Raw genomic sequence first — 20,993 nt, forward strand, 5'->3', positions numbered from 1 at the left:
TCCTAACTGGTGCGAATTCATTGTGTTCTGTCTGCCTGCTCTGCTGGGGAGTTGATGTGGCAGGCATCTCCTGCCTATCATATATTTCAGGTCCAACAGGAACTGAAACCGCAGCTCATTTTGACAATGGCCACGCTGTGTCTGGTGGTGTCACCACGTGTGTGAACATGAAGAGCAGGAGGACCTAAATGTTAACAACAGCCTGGAGGAAGAAGGAACAGGCACACTGGTGGCTACAGTGAATGCTGAAGTACAATCTCTTCCTATAAAGAGTGGAGCAAGGGCTAGAAAACAAGCAAAGCATGGTGGTGTGTGGGCTCCTGCAGCTGTAAGTAGACTGTTTAACATTAGTCAGCATCAGTGGTAGGTTCTTACCAACCAGACTTGAGAGCTAATGCACCAGTCAACCTGTGCTTCAGTAGAGCAGTAATACAAGAACAGTGCAGCTAGTTTACCTGTACATTCTGATCTGTACATTCAACAGGAAAATTTTATCTTCAACATCTATACCTGAAATAGATAATCACTCCTTTATTCTGTAAATACTACATCTGTTTATCTTAAGTATAAAAGCCCTCGTGACTCTTGGTGGCAGAAGAAATATATATCCTAGCACACTTTGATACCACAATCTAGCACTACAAAGTCCTAGGGATTTAGACTCCCCCTCCTATGCACAAGCCAGACATGTTCACAGCAGTACCCTGTAATCCCCTAGCCGTTTCTGCAGCTCGGCCTGATGATCGTCTTCTACGTCTTTGCCTTGGTTTTGTTCCAGCAGCGGCAAAAAGCTCCGTAGGGCAGAGGTACAGTATCTGTTCCAGCGCGTGAGGTGCCTTGGTCTCCATTCCATAATCTTCTCTTTTAATATTTTCTCAATCCTGCAGTAAAACAGACTGATGGTTACCGTTCTGGTCCTGAGTGGACACCTGAACTGGTCCTCTCTGACACACTTAGTATGTTTATGGGGATCACAAATTACCTCACTCAGTTAAATTTACTGCTACCTAAAAGCCATGCCAACATAGCTCTGTTGTGCCTGCGTGTTCACTGACAGAAGCAGACGCCAGGAGCTTGCAGCCCTTTCTAGTTTACAGCCTCTCTTCTCATCCCGCTGTAGCATCTTGCTGATTAGGAAGCTGTGCAGCCATGGCTGATCAGCTCTTTAAGAGGGAGCATGAAAAGCAACCCTATGAACTCCTGCTGGCTTTCTTAGGCCAGTCTCGGCTCCCAGCATTCACAGCAGGTTTTGGGATCTGGGTGGGAACAGGTGCTGGTTATTAGGACCGACAGCATTTGTTCTGGAGGTACAGTTACCTGCCCTGGAGTTCCACTGCAGCAGCCTTGTCCGAACACTGGTAAACTAACTCTTCAGGCTAGAGAGAAATCAGACAGTGAAACATGAAAATGTGCTATCTATCTCTTCTGGCTATACAACAACCTAACATCAAGGAGTTACTGCCTTGCTGGTACTCCCATGAGTTCACAGTTATGCTAAAATAATCTCTTAGTAGAGACGTGATAAAAACATTAACTAGATGCTTGTGTGTAACAGTGTTTGGGTATTTTTGTTTGTTCTCCCATCCCAAAGGAAACTTCAACTACCTTTGATAAACTGTGGAGGAATCCCAGGTTGTTTACTAGGGGTGTCCTAGCCATAAGGCAAGCATGGATGTTTTCTTTATAATACCAAGCTACTGCTTTAGATATGTCTGTGTTAAAGATTTGTTCCTTTTTATTTCACTGTTGTCCCATGTTCTTACATGGGTAGTTAGAGGACAACAGCCATGCATCCATTCTCTATAAAACCAAATACTTTACACAATTCTGCTTTGCCTATTTTTTAAGCAGTGTCTAGGAAGATCTGTTTAAAAGCCAATGCTACATAAATACACTTAACCACAGAAGTCCAAAGAATTTAGTCTGTGGCATCTCAACCCTTCAAACCAAGCTGTTATTAGATCCAGTGATACCTGAATGCTGCTGAGGCCAGGGTAGGGAAAGCTTCTGGAAAAAAAAGACTTCCAGCGTTTTGGTTTGCTGACATCAAAACTTATCCTTGCTGGAGAATCATGTTCTTGCACATTAAACCAAATCTACAAGAAAGCAAGTGTTTTTTAAGTTTTGGTGTATAACCACACCTATGGAACACATTCCACCTACATGCCAATAACTTGACCTCCCAGAGCAATTGCCAGTATGAGTTCATATGGAACAAGGCACTCTGGTGTAGTCACAGCTGATGTGCAGCTTTAGGATCCTGCATCAAAAGGGACGGTGCTGCTTTACTATGTCTCATGGTTCTGAATGTGGACTGAGAATAGTGTATGAACAGAATTACTGGCTGGAGCTGGCAGCTCTGAGAATCACGGCATCACTTGGCCTGGAAAGGATCTGCAGGTACACACAGCGTCTATGTATACTCTGTCACTGAGGGGAACCCGTGTCTTGCACCCCACTTTTTTATAGATGATCCGTTTGGTCTGTGAGCCTAAACTGCAGGTTTAGTACCACTTTACTTAAACAAAAACCCCAAACCAACTCAACCCTCCCCAGAACACCGTCAGTGAAAGAGAACTGACACTTCAAAATAAATGTGCTTTAGAATATTAAACACTCAGCCAAAGTCATGAGTTGTGTGTAGAATAAAACCCCTGCTTACAAAACAAAACTGACAATGCATGACACTTCAGATGACTTCTCCAGGTATGTTTTCAATACAGGATATAAAAGCTGTTTGCTATGATTTGGTGCACAATGGAAGCTGACTCACTGCTTCCTTATAGTGTTCCCAAAAAACGGAGGAGCAAACCTTTACACTGAACTTGAAAACCTAGGGTCTTTTCTTACACTGACCTTCTGTTTCCTCAGTGTCAGACTCTCGCACATCTCTCTACCTCACCATTGTGTCCTGGTTTGTGGCCCCAGGAATGCTGCTGGCAGGAACCTGCCCAGGGTTTCTGTCTTTCCTGGCACAGGCCCAGCTTAGCCCCATTCCCCCTCCTCTGGCTCACCTGCCCTGAGCTGCACAGCTCCTTCTCACCCTGTTGTCTCACCCTCGCTGCTCTCTCGGAGGGCTTCCAGCCACACAGTAACGTCACAGTGAACATACACTAGTATTCCTTGTATTTTATAGCAAATAAACAGGAGGACTTGACACCAGGCAGAAAATCAGTACAGTTTCTGTACCTTGTAGTGCCAGCTCTGTTTTTGCACACTGAACCCAACAGGGCTGTGCCAGCCACTGCATATGCAACTCAAGTGACTCCTTCCAGTACGCTTCATTTGTAAAATTATATGAGCAGATGTCATGATCCACCTAACTGCTGATTAAAAACAACTTTCCTATTTAAAGTAGCTGAAAAACCTGCTTAATACTCGGTAAAATCACTAATAAAGTGACAGGCTAAATATAGTTACGTTGATGAACCAATGATGCATAAGGTCAAGGCAGGTATCAAGTCATCAACTCTTACATGTACAGAAATGTGACAAGACGCTTACATTATCACAGCTGATCAGACAGTACACGTTTTGTAAAGGGCAGAAAGTATCATACTGCCCATAAAAGCATCCAGTACTTGGGTTCCAAATCACATACTGACTTCGTTCCAGAGTTAATACATAGGCAGTCGGTCCCTAGAAAGAAAGAAAAAGGGTGAGTAAGATGTTTGAAAACTGGCTACAAAGACAGCATGTTTTGTATTGTTTGGAATATTAACTTTTTATTATTGACAGCACTTTTGGGGGCACGCTGGTTGGAAGAATGTACCGGTTCTTTACAATGCAACCAACTAACACATAATGTGGTCTCAGTCTCTTACGTGGCAGAGAAATTGCTAGACGTACACAGCCCCAAGCTGTTCTTAAAATACAGATTCTGAAAGTCATCTTGTTTCAGCTACGAGCCGATGCGAAATTCCATATCCAGGAATGTTTAACGCCACTTCAGTACCAGCATGTCCTGCTTGACTACTGCCACAAGCCTCACCCACAGCCTGCCTCCTAGGGGAAGGTGCCCCACCAGGGCAGCACGTTGTGTGTCTCATCCATCAGCCTTCCCTCGTACAGGCACATAAGGAATTTCCCAGCTCCCTTTTTGTATTCTCTATCAGGAATCCCTGAACTGCTCTTCTGTTTCCTTGTTATTTCCTACATTTTCCAGGTACCTTGAAATACCTGGAATAACCCCCTCCTTACAGCATGCATCAGCTGACGGCTTTACTAAGAACTACTGTCTCCACCAGATTCTGAGTGGAAGGAATGCACCCGAGTACCTGTTCCTGCTGCTGCAGTACCTCAGCACGAAGAGACTTCTGGACAGGGATTTTTACCAAAATTCTATTCATCAAAACTTTCACATGTACTTGGTAATTTGAGATACAAATGGTGGAAATCTGCACTATAGACCATGTTACCATCTCTCTGAAAAGAGCAATATTGGTTACTTGGAAATTGAGTGCTTCCTTGTAAACAAATGCATCTCCTAAGGGGGAAAAGAATCTACATGTGCTGGTTTGTTAGATGTTGGCCAGGCTAAGCCAGGCTGCAGCCACAGTGTGCTCAGGGCAGTGACAGGGTACACAGCAGCCCAAGGTGGAGCAGACTGCCTAACCAGCCTGTATCAGAGGAGGCGGATGCAGATGGGACTTGTGGAGCCTGAACAAATCTATCCTCACTCTTGCTGCAGCTTTGCCATCAGCCATTAAGACAAGGGATGTGCACGTACCAGTAAGAATTCCTGGCAAGCCCGTAAACCTCCCGACACCTCTCAACCTTCACCCACTCCCACCCAAACTGTCAGTCTGTGTATTCACAACTGAAGCTCTGTGAATGGGCTATCTCCATTACGTCTGTCCTGGACACACCACTTATACAAGCTAAAGTCCAATCAGGGTTTACAGATGCTTGGTAGTGTACTATGAGGACAACAGCTACAGCCAGATAAAGTGTGGAAACAGTCCAGGAAAAAAAACAGATTATAGCAAGATACACTTTTAGCTTTCTTTTTTTCTGAATTCTCTCTGGAAAGACTCAGTTCCATCAGCACCAGTGTTCAGTTAACTCCTCAATAAACGTGCCAGCAAGAAACAATTCTACCCATTGGTGGGAACCAAAGACTGCACAGAATACAAGTTAATATTGAGACCAAGTGAAAAAATCCTCTTACCTCAGGAATAGCGTTTCCAATGACAAGCCAGGCTTTCTTCCCCATTCCAAGGAAATAATTACACAAGAGCACGGCGTGTTCTTCCTCATCTCCCGCCAGAAGGTACAGAAATTGCTAATTAAGGTACAAGGAAAAAAAAAAAGTCTTTCTATGCAGCTATCAAGTGTGTTTTCAACACTTTATAGTGTTTCTTAACACTTCTGAAGCAGAAGACTCCTCTCAGATCTGACCCGTACTGTTTACTGGGCACTGCTTCAACGCGCAGGATGAAGCGTGAATGCTGTGAAAATCCATGATGCAGAATGGAGATGGTGCCACAAGAAACAGGGTCTTTGTCTTTGAGTTATTCTGAATTTTGCAGGACGGTCTGAGATGGTAAAACCATCACCTATGATTAACAATGTCTGCTATTCTGTAGATGACAGGATTTATCTTTATGTGACAGAGAAGGCTTAAATACCCCATTTCTGCTGGCATTACATGCAGTGCTTTTTTTCTGTAGATCCTTGGAATTACAATGATTGATTTTAAGCCTAGTTTTAAAGTCTTGCACATGATGAGCTATTTTGGATTGGTTTGTAACAGAAAAACACCCAGGGAAAGCTTAAAGCCCTAACCCTGTGTAGGGTCAATCAGTTGCAACCTACCTAAGATAAAAATTCTGGTTCATATCAGGATGAGCAACTTTTTTAAGCTTTGGTTCTTATTCTTTGAAATAAAGTCCTCACAATAATAGAATCACAGAATAATTTCAGTGTGAAGGGACCTCACAAGCTCATCTAGTACAATCTCCCCCTGAAACAGGGGCTGCTAGGCTGTTACCTCACATTCAAGAGGATAAAGAACTGTTTAATGCATTTCTTACGTCCGATGTACTCCATAAATCACAAATTCCAGCAAATGACACACTATCCGGCAAAAAAGGAATCAAAGAAACATATCGAGCCACCAATTCCTGCAAGGAAACATAACAAAGCAAGTCACTCCTTCAGTTCACACCACTACAGCAGTATTATACCAGGTGTGAAGCACAGTCCTATTGCCACAGATATCAATGACAAAACACTAACCTCACTGCAGCAGCAACTAGCTCATTTTAAAACTCATACCTCCCATTGAGATATGGCATAATTCTTTGTCTTTTAAAGCACAACACTCATTAATATATCTATTTTTTTCAGAGAATACAAATATCCTTTTCCAGCATCATTATAGATAGACTCCCTGTGTATCACACATAGTCATTACTAATTTATTTCCTATCTGTGGTCCTTCCTTTACCAAAAGGGTAGCTGTACAACTGATGGATAGAACTGGTATGTACCTATATGTGCACATGTGTGCCTACATGTGAATGCACACACTTGGAAATCCATATCCCAGAAACTTCACTGTCTTTCCCAAGTACTTACTGCTGCTGATTGAGAACTATCTTGGACGGCATCAAGAAGCTCCTCTGGTGGATTCAGAGGCTTGATATATTTGGTAATAAAAACTGTTTTCCCACTGAGGTCAATCACAGTTGTTAGGCACTGACGGCTTGGAAACGCTGATGTACATTCCGCTTCATACTTCTCTGCTGCCTGGAGCAATTTCTCATCTTCTTGGGTATCAAACTTGAAAAGACAGTAGAATTCATACAAAAATAGTTTTATTTATAGTTTGGGCTTAAGCCTTTACTATATTTGGCCTTATTTCACCATTTACAGGAACGTAAATGCAGTGAGAAATTCTTTCCTAACATCATTCTGAACTTTCCCTTCAGTATATACTTTGGCTCTCAGTCATAGAAGAAAGGTCAAAGTAATGCAAAATCAGGCAATTTGCATTTACTTACGAATGCACATAATGACTTGTACCTATAAGCAGGCTCTATTAAAACACTGAAAACTTATGGCCAAGTAAACCTGCAGGAATGAGTATGTAACACCACATATTAATTCAAAGTTAAACAATTACAGTTAGGCACTATCCCACATGCTATTCACACAGCATTCCATTAAAACCACGACTGAGGTTATGCATAAAATCCCATCATTTTTACATAATACTGTGACAACCCAAAATATTTGCAGAGAAGGTCCAAGTAATTTTTAGATGAATCCTTATAATTCAGCTGTGTCTAAAATTTCAATGCTTTTAGATGAGATTTTCCAGAAGCAAATCTAGCACATATTAACTGTGTAACAATGACAATTATTTACTCATACGTCACCTAAGATGTCATCTTTTAAAGGTATCAGGATCAGTGAAAATAGTTTGTTTCACCCACTTAGAATCCCTTGTATATTAACAGCCAAAACTTACAGCCTCTGGCACTTTGTAAATTCCAGTGTAGTCATTCACTGCAAATATCACTGACAAATAAACAACTACTATGTCAGCATCAAGCAGTGCAAAGCACAAGTAGATGGCCGAATAGCACAAAGCTAAGTTAAAGCTTACACAAGGAACAATAGGAATCTTGCAGCTGATTTAATTAATATTGTACCTTCTTAAGCATTTCATTCATCTAGATAGAGAATCAGGAAGGACAGCAGAAGAGGGAGGAAAAACAGGTAAAGAAATGAAAAAAGGTATTTTAAAATCAAACTAAAACTGAGCTTAGCATCATAAAGCAGCACACAAGTATTTCAAATGATTTAACTTCAGCAGGAATGGCCAGCAATAGAACAAAGGATGGCAAAACATTTAGTTTTTGTCATTTTATGTTAAACACTCTTGATAGTAACTATATGTGGGGATATCTGTTTGGGGAGTTGCAGCACAGAATTACAACTTCTTCTGCCATCGTTAGAATATACACACTTGTCACTTCACTAGAGTTTCTGTAGAAACGTACAGATTTCATTAGACACATGCCACCTAAGAACAGCCGCTTAATGAATTCTGTCTTGCTTTACCTAGTTTCCTCTAACATCAAATCATATCTTACTCTTTTCTACTTATATTGCTTTGAAAAATATGGATTATTTGAAAATCACGCACAGTGTTTGCTAAAGAACTGATCTGGTTTGGCTTAGGTCAACAAATCATCTGTAAAGTAAATCTTGTGAAGTTTTTACAAGATTTAGAAAAATCTCTAATGCAAAGAATGAAAAAAATCTGGCAAAACTCACACAGATTTCTTAATCACAACTGGTTTTTCTGCTGTTCTTCAAATTTTAGAGAACAGATCTTCTGTATCAACAGTTTTCTTATGTAGAATCATAGAATGGTTTGGGCTGGAAAGGACCTTAAGATCATCGAGTTCCAACCCCCCTGGCACGGGCAAGGACACCTCACACTAAACCATGTCACCCAAGGCTCTGTCCAGCCTGGCCTTGAACACCCACAGGGATGGAGCATTCATAACTTCCTTGGGTAACCCATTCCAGTGTCTCACCACCCTCACAGTAAAGAACTTATGTCAGAAACATCTTTGACTTGAATAAAATACACTGCTTTTCCCTCTGAAGTGTTCAAATCCATTCTAAATATAGCTAGCAAGCTGCATTTCATTGAGCATTAATACAATACATAACCTTTTGGTAACTAAGCATCAAATTGCACCTATGCAAGAAGTTCTGAACATCTGCTCATTATATGAAGAGTTCAAGATGCGTAACATACCGTCCAAAGTATTCTACAATAATCTCATCCCTTAGTTGAATTTCAATGAGTTCTCTTTTGAAACAGTGCTGGAGACAGGTCTTTCTGCAAATGCAGATCTGTGTCCGTACAAATTTTCTTCCTAGCATTTTCTATCTTCTGTTTCAAAACCCTATGAATTTTCTTCTTAGCAAGTCATTGCTGTGTGTAAAGATTCAGACTTCAGAACTCTTGAATAAGGTCTCATCTATGCTTCAAGGCTGTTAAGACTGCATTTCTGGTTCCAAGCCATAGCAATAATCTCATCATTCAAACTAATTAACACTAAAAGCCACCCATGAATGCAATTTAATGATTTTATTTTCAACAGGACTAAATTGTAACAATTCCCACAGTATTGCAGGAGAGCAAGAAAACCCAGGACTGGATAGTTTCTAACACTGTAATTTAAAAGGAAAACAGGTTTTTAAAATGAATCATACAATTATATATACTTATTCTGAAAACGAAATTACATAATGATAGACCTTTCTCTCCAGATCTGTTTGTCTCTAATAAATGATAAGTGCAGCACTGGAAAAGAATGAACTGCTGCTGTTTGTGCGTGAAGAACATACATCCTTGCTGAATGGATCTCAAAATCATTGCATAATGTTACCTAAAATAGCAAGTAGTGCATGCATTGTAACAACAAATTGTTGCTGTTAGTGTAAGGCACTTCTGGTTTAAGTAAAATAACTGAAAACAGTAACTGCTGCTGTTCAGAAATAATTGTCTTCATGATCTGGCATCATGGAGCCATAAATAATAAATGCTTTATCTGAAGAGTATAAACACAGAAACAGGAAAATACTATGTTTGCACCTGCTACCTCCTTTCTGTCCACTGGTCACAAATACTCACATGAACACTTTATTGTCTACAGAAGTAAATGGGAAAATGATATGCTCATAGATAATGAACACAAATCTGCTTTCTATTAACACTAGAACTAGACACCTGGTGAAAGTGAGAAGTAACTTATGCATTAAGTGTCCATCTAACATACTGGTGCACTCAATTAAATTGAACTGAGTGAAAGGAATTCGCAGCAGAACACTCAGAATTTGTATTAAGATATTTCTATAGTTGTATTTCTGTCCTTCGGTACACTAAGCATACCTATTTATATCCATCTCAGGAACACCACCCCTGGAAAAGAAAACAAGAACATGATGAACTGCTGATTAGTTACCTTCTCTCTGACTGACTCTCCAGGAATGAGCTGTGGTTCAATGGTAATAAACAGTGTTATATATGAGCCCTCACTCAGATTTTGCACAGAATCATAACCTCTCTCGATTCCCAGGGTCTTGTCTTTGCTGTAGCCAAGGAGGACTGGAGGAATATCGACCTTAAATGTACCATCAATCTACAACATATACAGATAAATACTTCTCATTAGAAGAAAAAAGCAAAACTTCCTTCTCAAATACATTTGCTGCTTGTATTCAAATATTTTATTCCTTTGATTTCTTTATTACCCTGAATTACAAAACAATGAAATGAGAGAATATGACATATATACTGATTAACTGTGGGGAAAACATGAGACATCTCATTGTTAAATGTATTAATTACAACTGGATGTCAGCCTGTCTTGCATATTATGGACACTAATATTTAATGAAATGGAAATCATACACACTAGTTCTTAAAGACTGCCAGCATTTCACTGCTTTTCTTTCAAACAGCAACCTCTGCATGGCACTATTTACGTGGAAAATTGTCAAAATGGCAAAACAGTTTGTAGGACTCCACTTCTGAAGGCAGCATCATACCAACAGGCCTTTACCTGCTTGCATGATGTGCCAGCATCTAACACATACACTTTCCACACAGAAGCTGCTGGCGGTCTTGGGTGCGACTGGAACTGGGCCCAGTCAGCCAGCCTCCCCACAGAAGAGTGCTCTGATAGACTCAACAGCCCTTTGTACTTTCCTCTGCCACCACAACAGAAGATTAGGTCTTTCAGAAAAGGCTGTGTGAGATGATGGATGGCATGCCCCACACCTGCTCGGGCAAGTCTCAACAGTGGATGTAAGTAGCATTAAGAGAAAAGCAAGAAGATTAATCTCCTGTTTTGGGCAGAATTCAGATAACTGCCATCAGGAAGGATATCTTCAGTGGATGTGGAAGACGAACAGATGACTCAGTGGGCAGGTTCATCAAACATTTAAGAACAAAATTAAGTTTGATGAGAAGAAAACTCTAAATAATTCACTCAGAATTTCTGCTGCAGTGCAGCAGAACAGGGTGAAGAAATGCTTCATTTGCTACTAAAATCTAATTGCTAGATGCACCTTGATATAACTGCTGGACTAATCAGTTTTTTTCAACTTCAGTAAGAAATCCTGTTCAATGAAAAGAATGTCTAATGCTGGGGAGATCTGTGCAGGCATGCACGCTATGCTTCCTGAATCACAAACTGCAAGACCTCCTCAAAGACAGGAGTGCATTAACAGGAATCCTGGAGGTACTCTGGTTCTACAACAGAAAGACTGATACACCAGCAAGAAGTATGAAGGACAGAGGTTGACATCAGCACTGGTAATCCTCAAAGATGGATTATAGGCTGTGTCCTTCACTACGTATTGGTAAGCAGTCTGTTAAACTGTCTAAGTCCGTCCATTAAGTCTCTCAGGACTGCGAGCAGACACACTTCGCGGGTGAATTTCATACATTAGAACATTTCCCTAAACCCAGCATGGAACATTTCCTTAAAAAGAGGTTCTTGTTCCTTTTTGTTTGTTGACTTCTAACAGTGGTGACATGACTGTCTGCACAGGATGCCCAAAGACTCATGAAAAGAGGGCTAGACCCTATTACTTACATCTTCTTTGAAGTCAATGAAAGATTCATTATATAGGGCACCACAACCCTCAAACACCTAAATTCATCGATTAAACTCTTAAGTTGAAGATAGCACTTAAGGTTCTGAGAAGTGTCCCATATAGCCAGAGAAAAGCAAACTGGTGTGCCATTAGGTATGCAACTGATGCCAGAATCTTCATAAAGTAAGAAACAGAGACTTCTGTGGTATGATGACTTGATGTACAGATGAAAGCAACTGCCCTACATAAAAAAGTCCTACAGCAAGGTTACAATATGATAGCACTATTGATGTGAAAAATTGAGTTTCCTTAACCTAAGTCCAGGATGGGTGGAAGGACAGAAGAACTACCTTATAAAGAACTGCATGTTTTACTATTATTCCCATGACTACCTGTTGATATCTCTTGAAGAAAGCTTCTCTTGAAAAGTTCTAAGAATGGGGGAAAGAAGGGACAGGAAGAGGCAAAGATGAAAATCTGATGATGCATGAAAAACGTGAAAAAAGAAGGTAGGTCAAGTTTCCCATCACCTGTCTGGGTGATACTCCTATTCGTAGTTCATGTATCAAGGCTGTGCATACCAAAGATCTCAAAAGCCACTGACAAAACCACCTGAAGTACTTGCGCTTTCAGTCTCGTTACTGGAGGAAACCAGGCCACATTGTCAGTGTAGAAGTATGTTTGCTTACGGCTTCTCCCTTCAGAATGTTGAACTTACTGACAAATACTCACCAAATTTGACAAAAACCAGTTGTTTCAAAGGCATTTTCAAACAATCCCATAAAAATAAGCTAACAAGTACACAGAATATGATTAAATCTGGCATTTCATTACCAGCCTTGTTCCATTCTCCAGCTTTGTATTTTAAGACATTTACTCCAAGTTACTTACCCTTGCTTGAAAATATATGGTAGTAAATGGGATTTTAACACATCCCAGCCAGCGTCTCTCAACATGAGCATGGATTCCACTGCCTCTTTCACGATCATCCTGTTAAAAAGGTGACCAACATAACACTTTGTAAGGCACCTTAATAATTATTCTGCATGCCTTTCAAGCATGCCAGATACTGAACAATTACAAGGACATCATGGTCCATGATAAAACGTGCTTGCACTTCAGGGTTCAAGTCCTGTATAACCTGTGATAAAGAACTCAAAAATGTGAGAAGTCATCCAAAAAAGCCTTCTCAGACAAGGTAAATTAAGACATGGTCTTCTAATGAAGTATTTTGCTAGCATTAAAGAAAGCTTTCTGAAGGTAAAATTGTATGAAAATCTAACTAAACCCTGTGGAACAGAAGCACTGTTTTCATGTGTATTGCTTATCAGGGATTTCTGAAACCAGTATAATCAGCCTATACCTTGTTAAAAATAAATGAATAAAAATCTATAAAGGCTTGAGTGACATCTGAGTTTCAAGACTGTCACTCTTCCCTCTGCTCCACCAAATAACATTTCAGTTCTGGGGACAGAATTGTGTTCTCAGTGAAATGTGTGCATTTTTTCATTTTGGGGCTGCATTTCCAAGAGTGTTGAGTACTGCTATTCTGCTGAACTGACTGGGAGGGCTTGCACTGGTTTCAGCAGGGGAAGGAGTTACGTCAACACTGAGAGCGTAATTTATCTCATTCCAAAAAATTAAACCAGGATGAGAGCATAAAAAGTTAATAAAAATACATGAATTAGGGATCATTCATCTGGAATTTAGTAAAAAATTCTGATTAAGTGTTAGAACAGAATTCAGACTACAGTTCGCATGCTGCCTCGCAATTTTAGTTACTCCAATTTCATTAAATATCAGTAAAACCCATTACATACATATGTTCAACTCTAGCAGCAGATTATGTAGCACAAGCTTAATTTGTACAGACAAAGGTTAACACTGTACAGATTGCTCCCTCTAATAATCTTGCATTATTGACTAGAAATAAAATCGTAAGCAATGACAAAATAGATAAAAGAGGCACAAGAGGATGAAATCTATTACACCGAAAAGACTTATTCTGTCAACTGCAAAAGCTCATAATATTCTCTAATGTACACTGTCCTGCAATTATGAACTCACCTCTATAGCATCGTGAAGTACTTCATCAAAAACGTTAATGAAAACTTCATCCTTCACTGACTGCAAACTATGGGTGCTGTAGTCACCATTGGGAGCTCTGAAAAGGTTAAATATACCAAAAAAGTGATTCGAACGGAACTGGAAAATGTTAATACATTTGCTTGCTCAAATTAAATTGCCATTACTCAGAAATAATTTTGCCTCATTTTGCTGTACCTAAATGGAAGCTCAAGTTCTTCATTCCAGCTGGGGTTTGGACCCTCTGCTGTTGTTGTCCGGCACACTGTTCGCTGAAAAGAAACTTCTACAAAAGGACGGACTAAAACCTATGAATAGGTATCAAAACAAAGGAAACAGACCTCTATAAAAATTCATGAGAACATCTTAAATTACGCATTTTCATGTATTTAAAAAAATAAACATATACTTTGTGGAGATAAGGCTGGTCAAGGCCAGATAAAACTTCAACACACTTTAAATACTGCACTTCCCAGACTTCAAAGCATTTATGAAGCTTAAAAAAAAATTAAGTTATATGTTAGCATTTCCAAAAGATTATGTATATTCAGAAAACTTGATATATTCATATATACCAGCAAAACCACATTTTCTCTGGAGAATGGGAAAACTACCAGCTATCTAATCAAAGAAGGTAACTGAAACAGAACACGATCCAGACATCAGTGGAAAAAAGAGCACTTGTGTCCTCTTATCTGTAATCCAAGCAGCCTACTGCTGCAATCCTGGTTGTCTCTGAAACTGGCTCCTATTACAGATAAGCAACTTATACTAGACACAACAAAAGTCTAATGTGATCAAAAATGGCTTAATGGGCCATATAATTAATATTCAAGAGCATATGGCATAACCTTTTCCATATTTCTATATTTCAAAAAGCTGTGATTTTGAAGGGACATCATAAGAAAAACAAGGGAAAAAAACACCCGAAAAGGCTTCCATCTTCATTCAGAAGCATGCTGGTTTAGAGTAAGAGTGCAGCAGGCCCAAAATTCAGGCTGTGAAAACAGCCATGAGCAGACACATACAGAAGAGTAAGAACAGACCAGGCATATATGATATTTTCTCCTATTACTTTTCCAGGTTTCAACTATTTTCAGATGAAGGACTTTTCTAAGCCTGCAATAATTTTTCTTGTCCAATGCAAGCAAGCCTCTTTATTCCACAATACACATAAGCAACTCCCCTGGGCACCTACTAAGTGCTGCCTGAAGAATCACAACCTTCTGCTTGTTTTAAACCTAACTCCTACCAGATTCATCTGATGATCCCTCACCCCTCTACTGAAAGAGACAGTAAACAGTCAATCCCTATCCATGGCCTCGACATTAGTCATGATTTTGTGCGTTTCTACTATATTCCTCCCTTCTCTACTCGCAGTTACTGCTGTGATGGCTGAAAAGCCCTACCATTTTTCACTGTACGTTAGCCATTCTGTACTTCTGACATACTTACCACCTTCTCTGAGCCTTTTGCAACTTTTTGCAAGGAGCAAGCAAACCAGCCTCACTAGTAAGCCATCTTTCTGATGGTGAATGTTACTGTCTGTGGAAGAGAGGAATGCTCCCAACTTCACATGAGAAAATGCTTGTTTGGTAATGTACCTGGTTGAACGCCCAATCAGGGCTATCAGCTGGGCTCTGAGCTGATGCAGAGGCTGCAAACATCTCATTAAAGGACCTTGAAGATTTGGCTGGTTGTTGAAATTTGCTATGAGAGGAAACAACAAGAAGACAGAGAACACATTCCAAAGTATGAATCCCTCACATTCTGTATTAACCATTCTGAATTCTGGAAATACTTCTGATACTTTAATGTCACGACTTTAACCTTGGGAAGATATTTATTCCATCAAATAACACAAAATAAATGCCAGAACGGGGTAGTGAGTGTAAAGCTCTTGCATGCCTCACTGCAAGAGTGCTTTGTGCCTGGAGGCTTTATTTTCTGAAGAGCTTATCAGCTCAGAGTTTGGTTTTTTCCCCTTCTCCATATGATCTTTTTGAGCTACAGGTTTTTTTCAGTTCAAGGAGATGAATCCCCACAGAATTCATAAACAGTGTACACTTCATGGTATTCAGTCAAGGCCTCTTTGACAAAATTAAACCCATATGAGTATTACACAACCAGCAACCCATGAGTGAAATAAAGTAAATGTTAATAGGTTTATTTTTATAGTGTTTCCATGTAACTTTTTTTGTAGTAATGCGACACTAGAGATTATAAAAGAAAAACTATTCATGGAGAAAGCAGCTCAAAACAAGGTATCATATAATGCAAGACTGGGAGGGGCTTTAGTTATTTCTAGAAGACTGATAATGAATTGAAATTTTCATCTTTTCCTTCTTATCAACATGTTTCCAATACGAATTGCTTTTCCTGGTATGAACTTACTTACATAAACCGAAAGAACCTTTATTAGAGTAAAAAGATAAAACAGCAGAAGATGCTAAATTCTGTATGCACAGTAATTGGTCAGCTTGAAAATATTTCTGAGTTAAATGCAGGGTGTATTCATTTTGGAGAGAGAGAGAGAGAGAACACTGCACTAATATATCATTTCTGGAGCTGAACCAGATGACTGTTCAGAACTCCAGCATCTCTGTGTGAAACAACATCATGCAGTGCAGGTATTGCCTTAATTTGCCTGAAGGTAATGGTCACCTTTAAAATTACAGCCAAATTAGGCTCAGTCCATTAACTTAAACAAACAGTTAATGAAGGAGAAGAACAACATGCTCCACTGAGGAGGCAAACATAATATCCCTCAATGAAGAACTAGATTTTTTAATACTTATTTTTAGTAGTAAGATATTATGAATTTAAATAACTCTAGTAAAAGTAGGAGGCTTGCTTAAGGTATAATTCGTCTGATATTACCAGAGTTATAATGTTATCAAAGCTGTAAGTTACCTTTCAGACAGTTTTTTCCTGAACCAAATTGAGAGAATTTTTGGTAAAACGTTTCTGGAGGTTAGTAGTTACTGATAAATGATCACATTATTCTACAAACTCACTGAACAGCAGTTCTTTATCATTATTAATAAAAAGATAAATGTGTATCTGTTTTTATCATGAGGATCAAAACAACACAGATGGCTGAATTTCAACATTAGTTGCTTCAGCTTCCTCAAAACAGCAGAAACCAGAAAACAAATCTGTACTGAAAACAGGCATTTAAACATACCTCACCACTGGTTTTCTCACTGGAATATCGTAAGCTCTAACGATGTTCACTAACAGTCTGATGTCTCCATCTGATAAATTCTGCGCTGTGACCTTCTTCCTTTCTTTTCTTCTTGGCCTTAATGGTCGTTTTGGCTCTGCCAGTTTAAAGAGGCTGAGTCCCAAAATACTAATAATCATGAAACAGATAGCAGATAGTTAGTAATTCTTGCATAGAATGCAACATTTTAATGTTCCCATGATACACATGCACATTAGATATATGCTCCTGTTAGTACCACACAAAACTAGGAAATGTCAAAATGTTTTAATTGTTTAGTCGTACACAATCCAGTTTTGTCTTCTACTTCAGAAATTCTAACTTCAATGTGCAAGAAACCTTTTTTTGGGGAAGGGGTGTGGGTATGTTTGTTTTTTTGTTTTGTTTCAGTTCTTCCCCCAAACCAGGTAAGATACAATTACACAACTTCAAGATAGATCTAAACTACAGTGCAATAAACAAGGCATCTAACATATAACAACCACTGTATGGAATAAGCAAAAAAAAAAATCTAATTACACAGCTACGTACAACAAACAATAAGCTATAGAAAGGAATCATAATGAATATGGCACAACATACCCTGGACCCTCAGAACTTACAACCCAAGGCAAAGCAGAACCAAAGAAAAATAAAAACAGGAGAAGAATAAAAAGCAGATGTATCTTTTTATACATCACTGATATTAACTGCAGGCATTCCAAAATCTACTTTGAAAACTGATAGCCAACGTCATTATTTCCTTATATAATTAAACCCCCCAGAGTAATTAGTGTTAAAATAACACAAAACGACAAGTTACTAAAATATCTCACCAAGTAGATGGTTTTAAAACCATGTATTTTAAATTCATTAACCTCATAAATCAGCAAATATGAATTAATATTCATGATAAGAAACTATCAGTGAAGCGACTGATTTTAAACAACTCCAAAACCTGGTAACAGACTCATTTGGTTTCTTTTATTCTGTGATGTGAAAACATGAGCTATAAAACAGGATGAATTCTTTTGTCAGAGAGCAAGTCTCTGTATCTCCAGCAGATGGGACTGTTTAGATTTATACTGCTCAGTGAAAAACCTTTGGCTGCACTTTAAGTGTCATGTTCATAGTGAACACAAGCAAATTCTACACGGAAATAAAAATAAATTCCACAACTTGTTTGCTTACACAGCTTTTAAGCCAGCAAGTCATCTATGCTGGGATGACTAATAAATGTCAGACTTAATAAGTATGGCAACTGGAACAACCATTCAAAGAAAGTGCTTAAGTCACTACAAAAAACAAAAATATTAAAAGAAAAAGGAAGTCATTTCCAAACATTTCTGAAAGTAAACAGCATTTGACAATATCCAGAAACAGCAAACAAATACACGAGAAGCAAAATAAAGAAAATGACCATTAAAAAAATATATTTATTTCACATTTTTTGCAGGGCATCTGCACTACATCTAAGTGAGCACCACCTGCAGAACCAGTGGCAGTGTCACTAGCTCCAACGCTTGTCTGGTATTTGAACATCATTCAGTCTGGCACCACCTAAGGCTATGCTCAGCTCATCAGATCACAGCCTGATGCATTATACGCTGCTAAATCTTATTTCCATGCTGCCACACAACTTCTGCCAAAACTAGACTGTGAAAACTTTTTACATGCTCTGTGTATTAATACACTCTCCATACTGGCAGAGGTGCACTTAGTGACTGGAAGTTTATATATTGCACTAAACACAAAATCGCATCAGTTGTTAGGCACACCAATGCTTTGTAAAAAAAGAGCAGTTAGTTTTATGTTATTATTATATTTTGATTTAGAACAAATAAAGACAGCTCCCTTACCCCAGGCTGGGAATCTCCTCTTCATTAACAAGGTCAGAGAGAATGAAATGGTGTTTTGCTACGAGGAAACGGTTTATTACTGATTCTCGAACCTGTAAATGCAGAGGGAGAAGAGACCAAAACACATTTCTAATCCAAACCTACTGCAAATATTTGCATTCTATTAAACACAAACAAATCTCCAAATGCACATTATTTTTTCCCACTTTTAAAAAACTCCTGACAACTATATTGAAGCAGATTAACATCGTGACTTTGTCCTTTTTTCCTACCACAGATGCTAGCAATGCCTTTATATTGAGACAAGGGGGGCACAAGTTGGCAAGTCTGTTCCTGGAGTTTTCTCCGAATCAATATACTGTGCCATTGCAGAGCAGCAATACCAAAGACCTTTCTGAAAAACATCTCCCCCTTTGTTACTTATAAAAGATTTTATTTAAGTTACTACTATTATATCTTTGTTTTGAAGTAACAGGCATATAAAGATCACATTTCAGGGTGAACTGGATTTCAGTTCTGATGGGAGAAGTCTAATTTTCAAGCACACCTGACAATTTATGAAACTGCAAAATACCCAAATATTATTCTAAAAAAAGGCTAATTGTATTTGATCTAAAAGAGTGACAAATAAAGGTACCATGACGCTTATTACTCTGTACTACTACACCATTATTCAGTGCACTGAATAAACCATATGTTTGAGTGCATACTCAAGTATCGGACAAACATATGGGGCTGACACAGACATGACAGCTGTGTTAAAATAATGTTTTTTATATTATCATACTGAATCTGGGCTCTGGCACTTGCCTGGAAGATTTAAACACTCTTCATTGTCTAGGATTCTTTCACAAACCATTCTTTCTAACAGACAAATTGTTTTGTCCTACATCATATCAATGTTATCATCATAGCGTATGTTTTGCTGGCTGGCTATGATTTAGTACACTTCTTGATATTTCCAGTACCAGTAAGAAACTGGTAGCCATGTTTTGCACCTCCTATTTTGCCCAAATATTCTAAAACAGCAAACTTCTCTTGGTTATATGACCAATGTTTTCTATACTATAATACCACAGTGAAGGTAATGTGATGGAAGATATGCCCTCTGCCTCAGGCTGCAGGACAAGACACAATGTGTATCACATCTTTTGCAGAGGTCAGGGCCACTTTCATGGAGATCATTAAGTTCTTAGCATCACAGCTTACAAGAAGGAAAGTAGAGAGGAAAGGGGAAACAGTGAATGCCTGGGACACAACAGTACAAATCTCTGGGACACTGGAGCAAAAGAGAATTTACAGAACTGCTGGAAAAATCCAGAATGGCTGGTCATCTTGTATATGGCAACTTTTTCAGTAAGATTAAATGAATCATTTATAAATCTCCACTTGCTCAACTAGACCAGTTTCAGGCCCAACTAGAGACTTTAAATATGTCTGTAAGTCATGTTTAGAGATGAGTAAGTTTTTAATTTTCATGGAATTGAAGCTTCCAAGTATAGAAGCAACATATGGTCTAGAGAAATATGGTGGATCCATGTTTTTTGCAGCTTACCTTCTGTAGATAGTTGGCAACAACTGCTCTGTGGGCATCTAAGTAATTTTTGCTGTCAATCACATCCCTCTCTTGCAGTCTCTTCTCATAGTCCTAAACATATTTACTAGAGTTTGTGATTTGAAACATATTCAGTGCTTTATTACATACATGAAAAACGGCAAATATTTCATTAATGTATGGATCACTATAAACCAAAACAGATGTCAGAGGTTTATAAAGCTATTTTTAATGCTAATGTATACAGCAACAGCACTGCTAAACTACCATGAATATAGACAAGAATTCCATTAAGTTACAAGATTCATGTGGTTTAAATTACTATGAATAACTTGAAGACGTCCCTCACTTCTTTTAAAGCTGAACTTTGACCTGCTGCTGTAAAACTGAAATTCCATTCGAACTGGAAATGGCTTCTCTTACTGCAGCTGCAATCATAAAGGAGAATCCTTTTATAACAGAAGTGATGCAGTATTTATGGAAGATGACCTGAAATCTGAACTGTGTTTTAATACACAGTAACTAGTGACACAACTGTACTGACAGATGCAACTTTTATTCACAAGTTTTGGAAGGTGTCTCATAAATTAAGAAAAGGTTAGAACTGACACTCAGCTTCCAAGAAAAACACAGAGTTTACAAGTCCAGGGGGTCC

The 20,993-nt window shown here is 38.9% G+C and overlaps 1 protein-coding gene across 3 annotated transcripts in view; it reads right to left on the reverse strand.

Annotated features, from left to right (window-relative positions):
* CC2D2A (coiled-coil and C2 domain containing 2A) overlaps positions 1 to 20,993 on the reverse strand; it is a 53,648-nt gene that overhangs the window by 1,151 nt on the left and 31,504 nt on the right. For 2 of the 3 annotated variants that reach the window (XM_065659099.1, XM_065659092.1), the window contains exons 19-33: positions 20,339 to 20,431; positions 18,784 to 18,875; positions 16,907 to 17,074; positions 15,324 to 15,429; positions 13,918 to 14,027; positions 13,702 to 13,798; positions 12,526 to 12,624; positions 9,996 to 10,172; positions 6,583 to 6,786; positions 6,036 to 6,125; positions 5,171 to 5,284; positions 3,505 to 3,639; positions 1,974 to 2,096; positions 1,318 to 1,376; positions 704 to 881 (exon numbers count right to left, since the gene is read on the reverse strand). In XM_065659099.1, coding sequence (XP_065515171.1) covers positions 704 to 881; positions 1,318 to 1,376; positions 1,974 to 2,096; positions 3,505 to 3,639; positions 5,171 to 5,284; positions 6,036 to 6,125; positions 6,583 to 6,786; positions 9,996 to 10,172; positions 12,526 to 12,624; positions 13,702 to 13,798; positions 13,918 to 14,027; positions 15,324 to 15,429; positions 16,907 to 17,074; positions 18,784 to 18,875; positions 20,339 to 20,431 — 1,845 coding nt within the window. Of the gene's footprint in view, positions 1 to 703; positions 882 to 1,317; positions 1,377 to 1,973; positions 2,097 to 3,504; positions 3,640 to 5,170; positions 5,285 to 6,035; positions 6,126 to 6,582; positions 6,787 to 7,661; positions 7,683 to 9,995; positions 10,173 to 12,525; positions 12,625 to 13,701; positions 13,799 to 13,917; positions 14,028 to 15,323; positions 15,430 to 16,906; positions 17,075 to 18,783; positions 18,876 to 20,338; positions 20,432 to 20,993 lie in introns of all 3 variants that reach the window. The other variant, XM_065659084.1, reaches the window with a different exon arrangement.

This window comes from Lathamus discolor, chromosome 1, assembly GCF_037157495.1.
Source record: "Lathamus discolor isolate bLatDis1 chromosome 1, bLatDis1.hap1, whole genome shotgun sequence".
NCBI lineage: Eukaryota > Metazoa > Chordata > Aves > Psittaciformes > Psittacidae > Lathamus > Lathamus discolor.